The sequence below is a fragment of the Dipodomys merriami genome, unplaced genomic scaffold (genome assembly GCF_024711535.1).
Source record: "Dipodomys merriami isolate MVZ:Mamm:240054 unplaced genomic scaffold, mDipMer1.0.p SCAF_2, whole genome shotgun sequence".
Classification (NCBI taxonomy): domain Eukaryota; kingdom Metazoa; phylum Chordata; class Mammalia; order Rodentia; family Heteromyidae; genus Dipodomys; species Dipodomys merriami.
In genome coordinates this window covers 90,120,834-90,130,214 of record NW_027203381.1, presented here as the reverse complement: position 1 = coordinate 90,130,214, position 9,381 = coordinate 90,120,834, and the positions used below count along the sequence as shown (strand labels likewise).

General features: G+C 33.8%; 2 protein-coding genes across 2 annotated transcripts; both read left to right on the top strand.

Annotated features, from left to right (window-relative positions):
* The first annotated feature begins 959 nt into the window (after positions 1-959).
* On the top strand, positions 960-1,907 carry LOC138831865 (olfactory receptor 5K1-like). Its single transcript, XM_070028882.1, has one exon. It carries the CDS (start codon positions 960-962, stop codon positions 1,905-1,907), a length of 948 nt encoding a protein of 315 aa, XP_069884983.1.
* Positions 1,908-7,654: 5,747 nt separating this feature from the next.
* Positions 7,655-8,593, top strand: LOC138831864 (olfactory receptor 5K3-like). Its single transcript, XM_070028881.1, has one exon. The coding sequence runs from the start codon at positions 7,655-7,657 to the stop codon at positions 8,591-8,593; it is 939 nt and encodes a 312-aa protein (XP_069884982.1).
* Positions 8,594-9,381: the final 788 nt, after the last annotated feature.

The following is a 9,381-nucleotide window of genomic DNA, read 5'->3' as shown; positions in this document are numbered from 1 at the left end:
ATAGGCATTGTGCCTTTGTGTTTCTCTCCTATGAGTATCCTCCTTTGTGGGAGTGGAGGTATGGCTCAAGTGGTAGAGTGACAGCCTTGAGCAGAAAAAGACAAGCAAGTGTGGGATGCCCTGGGTTCAAGTCCCGGTACTGGCACACACATGCACATACCCCCTCCAAAACAAACAGACAGACAAACAGTATCCTCCTTTGTTCTCAGTGTGTGATTGCCTAGAGTCCTGTATAATTTACCATGTCCCTCTGTCCCCACACATTTTAGATCTAGCTTCTGCAGATGCAAAATGTCTTCTTAACTCAGAGAATATATAAAAATGGTAAACTCTGTAAAATAAAAGAGATAATAATTATGTCTAGAAAAGTTGAATATAAATTTGTCTTAGAGAATCTTCTTAAAAATGACAGTGTAATTATTTGGGAAAAGCAAACCAATTTTGTTTTCCTATATATTTATATTGTACTTTCACAAGGTTATAAAAGTGCACTTTGGGGAGCTGGGAAGGTAGCTCAGTGGTAGAGAGCTTGCCTTGCATGTATGAGTCCCTGGGTTCGATTCCTCAGCACCACATAAGCAGAAAAAGGCAGAAGTGGTGCTGTGGTTCAAGTGGTAGAGAGCTAGCCTTGAGCTGTGAGGGACAGCGCCCAGCCCGAGTTCAGGCCCCATGACCAACAACAACAAAAACAAAAAGTACCTTTTTGCTCTTTAAGCATCTTCTCAGGAATTTTCAAAGGTACCTTTGTGAAATTTAACTGTCACACTTGGAAACCATTGATACACTAAGACAACAAGTATTCAAGAAATATCTTTAGTTGTATTCCAATAAACCAGAGGATGTTGGAGGAGGGGGCAAGCAAAAAAAAAACTCTGTCATAAAAAGGAAATCGAGTAAAAGATATATATCCTTCAATTAGATTTTATGTCTTCCTACCTCCTGTCTTTAAAAACTAGGTCATGATGTCGCCAGAGAGAAACCACACCTCCACAACCGAGTTCATCCTCATCGGATTCACAGATCAGCCACACCTGAAGACCCTGATGTTCATCGTGTTCTTTGCCATCTATCTGGTCACCATGGTGGGGAATCTTGGATTGGTGGCCTTGATTTACATGGAACGCCGTCTTCACACACCAATGTACATCTTCCTGGGAAACCTGGCTCTCATGGATTCCTGTTGCTCCTGTGCCATTACTCCAAAGATGTTGGAGGACTTGATTTCAAAGGAAAGAACGATCTCTCTCTATGAATGCATGGCTCAGTTTTATTTTCTTTGTCTTGCTGAAACTGTAGACTGCTTTCTTCTGGCAGCAATGGCCTATGACCGCTACGTGGCCATTTGCAACCCATTGCAGTACCACACAAGGATGTCCAAGAAACTCTGCACACTCATGACCACCGGAGCCTATATAATTGGAAACCTGCATTCCATTGTTCACGTGGGGTTACTGTTTAGATTAACATTTTGTGGGTTCAATCAAATCAATCACTTTTTTTGTGATGTCCTTCCCTTATACAGACTCTCCTGTGTTGATCCTTATATTAATGACTTGATGATACTTATCTTGGCAGGTTTAATTCAAATCTTTACTTTGACAGTAGTCATAATATCATATTTTTATATTCTTTTCACTATATTCACAATGAAATCCAAGGGGGGTAGAAGCAAAGCCTTATCCACCTGCTCCTCCCACTTCCTCTCTGTGTCAATGTTCTATGGCTCTCTGCTCTTTGTGTATGTTCAGCCAAATTCAGTTAATGAAGGGGATAAAGACATAGCTGTTGCTGTTTTTTATACTCTAATAATTCCTCTGTTAAATCCTTTCATTTATAGTCTTAGAAATAAAGAAGTAACCAATGTTATAAGAAGAATAACAAACAATAAAAGATTTTTGACATTCTGAAATAAGTATGGTAGTTCTTGGAAAAGTGATTACAATTCACAAATACTTTTGCCTAAATGACATACAAGGACAAAGTAGAAAATTCTACTATTCAAATAGTAACTTACTAAAGCATGATAATATTTTAGTTTAATTCTACAAGAAGAGATTTTGCTCAAATACACTCAGAAATTTTTCTGAGTTGCAATTTTTGAAATAGTCATAAAATCCAAGGAATAAGAGTTTGTATATATAGAGGTAGCTGATTAAATTCTTAACATTGAAATGCAATCTTAAAGTCTCAGACACATTAGAAATTTTTAGATATTAATCTGATGTTAAAAAACAATATCCATGGTAAGTAAAGTGTATGCTCCAATTAGATTTCCATCTTGACTTTAGTATAGGAAATAGTTTTTATAATTTATATATATAAATGATATATATTATATATAATATAATATATTATAAATTTTTATATATATATATATATATTGGGTTTGGATATGAAATTTCTTACAACCTATTTTCATGTGGCTATCAAAATAAAAATCAACTTTAGCACTTAAACAAGTTTACAGATGAGCAAACAAAAAACAATGGGTAGAATGAATTCTCTCTCCTCATCATATAATCAATAGATCTCAACATTTATGTTTGCATCTGGTAAATGGTAACTGCCACATTCTTATCTCTTAATACTTCTTATATTTGTGATCCTTTATGTTCTAATGCCCATACACTAATTTAATTTCAAATAACTTTTCAGTTGTATATGTTATGATTTTTCAATATTATTAAGAAATTAAACACTTTATCATCTCTGCAAACCTACTTAAAATTTACAATTCACCAACAAAAAATAAAGATGATGCTCTTTAACTGTACTTGGGGCATTAGGATTAAATAAATGATGGCCATAAATATGATATCATACAATGTTTGGTAAAAGCATGGAAATTCATAGTGAAGTAGAAGAGACAGACACAGACAGGGTAGAGATTCAAGAGAAACATGGATCACTTACATTTTACCTGACATTAATTTCAAAATTTGGAGAAGCCAGAAAATCATGTAGTTAACTAATTTTAAACAAGATTAAAAACTGTCATACAGTTGATGACCTCATGACAATCTAGAAATAACTATTCCAACAAACATTCAAAGAGCAAAGGCATTTCCATACATAATCATGGTAGCATTATAATTATTGCCAAGAAATTTGACATCATCTAATACATACTTCATGTATTTGAGTGTATGTCCCTGCCAGTACAAAGCCATGAAGTTAAGGCTCTTTGATGCTCAGCTTTCTTGCTCATGGCTGGTGCTTTACCACTGCAGTCCAACTGCATTTGGAACTGGATCCTCATTGACTTTTCTCCCTGATCTGGCTTCAAACTCCAGCCTCCTAAGTAGCTACAATTACAGGTATAAGCCAACAATTCCCGCTTCTCTGTTGTTTTGTTTGATATTTTGCTCTTTTTAAATTTTTATTTTATTGTAAAGATGCTGTACAGAGGGGTCACCGTTACATGAGTAAGGCAATGACTACATTTCTTGTTGAGCATTGTTACTCCTCCTTTGTTGTTCTCTCACTATCCCTTCCCTCCTCCATCTCCCTCATTCCTCCTCCCTCCCCGAAGTTGTATAGTTCATTTCCAGTATAGTCTCTTGTGGGTATTATTGTTGCAATAGGCCATCCTGTGTCTGTGTTTCAGCATTTTGTTATTCCCCTTCCCCTCCCCAAATTAGACAAATATATATATATATATGTATATGTATATTTGTATATATATGTATATATATGTATATATATACAAGATGCAGGGTATCAAAATCAAGTACAATCACAGCTGGGGAAATAGCATAGAGGAAGAACATACAAAGGAAACAAAAAAATCACATAGTACATTAAAAACAACAACAACAACAGGCTTGGAAGGTGGCTCAGTGGTAGAGTGTTTGCCTTGCACGCATGAGGCTTTGGGTTCGATTCCTTGGCACCACATAAGCAGAAAAAGCTGGAAGTGGTGTTATGGCTCAAGTGGTAGAGTGTTAGCCTTGAGCTGAAGAGCTGAGCTGAGGGACAGCGCCCATGCCCAGAGTTCAGGCCCACAACCACCCAAAAAAGAAAGGAAGGAAGGAAGGAAGGAAGGAAGGAAGGAAGGAAGGAAGGAAGGAAGGAAGGAAGGAAGGAAGGAAGGAAGACCAACCTCTTGTGTCCATATCTTGAAGTTCATTTCACTTAGCATCATCTTATACTTAGTATCTTATCTTATAGCTTTTGAGCTTTTCTGCTTGTCTTGTAAGATTATCCTAGATGTATACTAGTTATGGCAAATAAGGGAAACCATGGAACCTATATTTCTTTGGGTCTGGCTTACTTCACTTAATATCATTTTTTTCAAGTCTTTCCATTTCCTAACAAATGGGGTGGTGTTATTCTTTCTGATGGAGGCATAGAATTCATATATATAGATATATAGATATATATATACATATAGATATATACATTCCACTATTCCACTATATATATATATATATATATATATATATATATTTTCATCTACTGAGGGGCTTGTTCAACCACTCAGAAAAGCAATATGGATGGAGGTACCTCAAAACACTACAAATAGAGCTCCCCTCTGACCCAGCAATCCCACTTCTGGGTATTTTGCCCTTTTAAAATTAAACTCTCTATCATTTTGTTCATTCTTTGAACAAATTGGATCCTAGTGGGTTTTTTTTTACCAGAAATATGCATTGTCAATGTTTTTTCATAGCCCATGTATTATCTTCCTAAGAAGAGAAAACCTCTGAATTGGTTTTTACAGATGTTTTCCATTTTAGTCTATCAAGCTTATCAATTCTTTCTTTAATACATTGTATTTTTCTTTAATATATTGTTTTCTATAATATATTATTATGAAAGCATGAATGAAACTTATGAGCATACAGATGAACTACTACCTTTAAAAATTAAGGTAATCTGGTCTAAGCATAACAGTCCAGAGAAAAATGCCAGTAATATACATTACAGACAAAATAAATCACATTTTGACTAAGTATTTTGTACACAGAAATGAATTGAATTCACATAATGAAGAAGTTAAGGAAACTGACTGAACCTAACATACCTGTACTTCTCTCTACAAGTATTAGTAGTTTAAATAAGCTACATTAACTCTACTTGATCCAGTGAACTGTCAAACTATCCTGAGATTTTATATATTTTATATATTTATGTTTTTATGTATAGAATATGAGGAAACAGAAAAAAACAATAATAATGCTAATACTAATAATAGCAATAATACTAAATAGGTCTAGGCACTGGTGGCTCATGCCCATAATCCTAACTTCTAACATGGGTAGGATCAGAGGATCATATTTCAAGGCTATCCAAAGCAGGAAAGCTCATGAGACTCTTATCTCCAATTAACCATAAAAATAAAATAAAAACCAGAAGTGGATTTGAGGTTACGCATTATCCTGCCCATGTAATTGTAACTCCTCTGTACAGTATGTTCACAAATAAAGTAAAATTAAATTTTAAAAAAAGAAAATAAAAAGACTAGCACTGTGTGGAGAAAAAAAAAAAAAAAAGATTTGAGGATAGTGTTCAGTCCCTGACTTAAAGCCCCAAAACCAGCACAAACAATAGGCAGATAGATAAGATGGGAGACAGGTAGGTAGATAGGAGTTGTATCAGTAGCAGCTGTTGAAGACAAATCAACGTAATGACTTCAACCAAACTCATTATCACAGGGTAGCCTTAATCCATGTAGTTCGAATTATTCAGGAATGCATATCTCCATAGAAATACACTAATGTAAGTGCAGGCAATTCCCTGAAGGATTTGATTGAACACTCTACCATATTAGTGACATGATTACTAACACTGACCTATGGGTCAGTGAGATTTTCATTTCTGTAATCCCAAGTGCATTAAGATGCAGGTTATGTATATATATAAATATAAATATATATAAAACAAACTTCTGACACCATCATCACAGTGCAAATAAGAAACTCTCTTCTCATGAAACCTAGGTAAGAAATGTCCTTTAATGTTTCCTTTCGTTATTTGGCATTTTTCATCATTCCTAAATTATTACCCTTTCTTTCTTCTTAACTCTTCTCAAAATTGAGTATCATGTGTTTCTGAGATACAACAATACAGTTCATCTGATTTTCTGAATTAAATATAAAATTTCAAATTGTACAAATAAAATATAAAAATGGATGTTAAATAATTCAGGCACATGCATTAAAAGTAATTTTGATTTAGCTAGTGAAATTTGTGGTTTATATTTAAAATTTTATGCAAAAATATGTTACTTTCTTCCTTTTGATCTTTTAATTATGGAAATTTAAACCATAGAATGTATGTGATCAGATTGCTAAGTAAATATACAGCAATAGATCACCTAGTTAATACTATGAAACAACATTATAAAGTGAAGTAAAATGCAAATTTAAAATTCTACTAGGATATAAATGTTTTTCTCTTTTTTTCAAGTGTTAAAAAAATCAAATAAAAGCCAGCCTGCTTTTATTAGTTTTTTTTTTACTTTTAGATATAATAAGGATTATCTTCTACATATTTCATAGGAAATAGAAAAAGGTACACAGAATAATCAAGATATATTTTAAAATTATAAAATTTCTTAAGATGATTGTATTTTCCCCTAAAATCTCTCCCAATATTACTAATTAAACTTTGCAGTATGAAACATGTCTGTAATGAATATTAATTAAATAAACAAAGGTTACCCATTTCTGCTCAATAGAGGAATATAGGATTAGAATGATTTCTGTCTTCTCTCTGAAGCATGCTTTACTATTATCATTGTGTGTGTGTGTGTGTGTGTGTGTGTGTGAGAGAGAGAGAGAGAGAGAGAGAGAGAGAGAGAGAGAGAGAGAGAGAGAGAGAGAGAGAGAGAGAGAGAGAGAGTATGTTTCAGGGCATTTTGCTTGCTACATAAGTATTTATTACTGAGCTACATGATCATCTCCCCTTTAGTATTTTACAGGTCCTATCTCAGAAATAGGTAAAAACAAGATATTACTAGGGTAGATCAAAGGGAGGGAGTAGATGAAAGAAGAAAGGAAGGGTAGGGAAATGCAGTCAAGGTATTTAAGGTATATTTGTAAAAATGGAACTAAAAAAATTAAAAGGTGGGTAGGGGGGTGAGAGTAAAGAAGTCAGTGACTGATAATAATTTGATAATAATCTAAGGTCACTTGATTTCATTAAACAAGTATCTATAATTAGTAGATTACTAATACATTAATTTTAGCATATATAATTTAGTATGTATTGTTTATGTTAACAAGTTTTAGCATACTTCCTAAAATGCTCCATTGTTTGAATATATAGAAGTAGTCCTCTAGGAAAATAAGATACATAATTCTAGAAAACTGGACTTAAATTTGTCCTAAAAATCTTTTTAAATCTTTTTAAAACTGACAATGAAATAATTTGAGAAGAGTGAGCCTCTTATCCTTAACTGTATAAAATGCAACGTTTCTACTTTAAGCATTCACCCTGGAATAACTATAAATTTTAACAGTGACAGCTAGAGTTCATTGGTAATTACACTAAAAGAAGAAATGTCCAGGAAGTACAGAAAGCTATATTCTATAGAAGGCAGGAGATGCTTAAAAAAGAAAATTCTGAGCTGTTATAAAAACATTTGTAAATGAAGGAAAATTATATCTTAAGTAAAATCATATCTCTCTTGAATCTTATCTCACAGAGTATGACTGAGGACAACAATTCCTCCACAACTGAATTCATCCTCATAGGATTCACAGATCAGCCACACCTGAAGACCCTGCTGTTCATTGTGTTCTTTGCCATCTACCTGGTCACCATGGTGGGGAATCTTGGATTGGTGGCCTTGATTTACATGGAACGCCGTCTTCACACACCAATGTACATCTTTCTGGGAAACCTGGCTCTCATGGATTCCTGTTGCTCCTGTGCCATTACTCCAAAGATGTTGGAGAATTTCTTTTCTGCAGACAAAAGGATTTCCTTTCTTGAATGCATGGCACAGTTTTATTTTCTTTGTCTTGCTGAAACTGTAGACTGCTTTCTTCTGGCAGCAATGGCCTATGACCGCTATGTGGCAATTTGCAGCCCACTGCAGTATCACACCAAAATGTCCAAGAAACTTTGCATTCAGATGACCACAGGAACCTACATAATTGCAAATCTGCATTCTATTGTTCAAGTAGGATTACTGTTTGGGTTAATTTTCTGTGGGTCTAATCAAATCAATCACTTTTTTTGTGATAATCTTCCCTTATACAAACTCTCCTGTGTTGATCCTTACATTAACAATTTGATTAGACTTCTTTTGGCAGGGTTAATTCAAATTGTTACTATTACAGTACTCGTAGTATCATATTTCTATATTCTTTTCACTATATTCACAATGAAATCCAAGGGGGGAAGAAGCAAAGCCTTATCTACCTGCTCCTCCCACTTCCTCTCCGTTTCAATGTTCTATGGCTCTCTGCTCTTTGTGTATGTTCAGCCACATTCGGTTAATGAAGGGGATAAAGACAAAGCTGGTGCGGTGTTTTATACTCTAATAATTCCTCTGTTAAATCCTTTCATTTATAGTCTTAGAAATAAAGAAGTAATCAATGCTATAAAAAGAATAATGAACAATAGCTTTTTTCTGAAGTAAGTATCGTCACCCTTAAAAAAGTGATTTCAATGTGAAAATACTGTTGCCTAAAGTGACATAGACAGAGAAAGTAGAAAAATTGTAATCAAATACTAACTTATTAAAACATGATGACCTTTGAGACTAATTAGTACTAAAAGAAGGGATTTTGCTCAAATATACTTGAAAATCGTGGGTAGTAAGACATACCTGCAATAAAGTAAGGAATATTTTTGTAAAAAATTTGAAATATTCATCAAAATCAAAGTTTGTATATATAAGCTTGTGCATATATATTTGTATATATGTGCATGTATATATATAAATAAATAACTGATAAATTTCTCAACATTGAAGCATAATCTTAAAGTCTCAGAAACATTAGAAATGTTTAATACTATGCATGGTAATTGAATTGTATGACCCAACTGGATGTTCATCTTGACTTTACAACATCTGGGAAGAGTTGTTTTAGAAGAAGCATTTATTAAAAAATTATCTCACTATCTGAAAGTTATGGTGATTGAATAGATAATTAGTCTATTTTCACATAGCAATCTGAATGAAAATCAAACTGTAGGCAGACACATCACTCAAACAAGGGCAAAAATGAGGAAACCACACCCACACACAGACACACAGACTCAAAATTGCTAGAATGAACCCTCCTACAGCATCAAATAATCAAGAGATCTTACTATTTGTGCTTGCTTTGCAAAAGCGTGGTATTTGTGACTGATAAATACTAACTGCTACATTTTTTGTCTCTTGCTTATTTCTTAGTTGTTCCTTTATTCTCTAATCTTCAT

Excerpts from the sequence above, each read along its gene's own strand:
- LOC138831864 (XM_070028881.1), top strand. The coding sequence starts at position 7,655 with ATGACTGAGGACAACAATTCCTCCACAACTGAATTCATCCTCATAGGA.
- LOC138831865 (XM_070028882.1), top strand. The coding sequence starts at position 960 with ATGATGTCGCCAGAGAGAAACCACACCTCCACAACCGAGTTCATCCTC.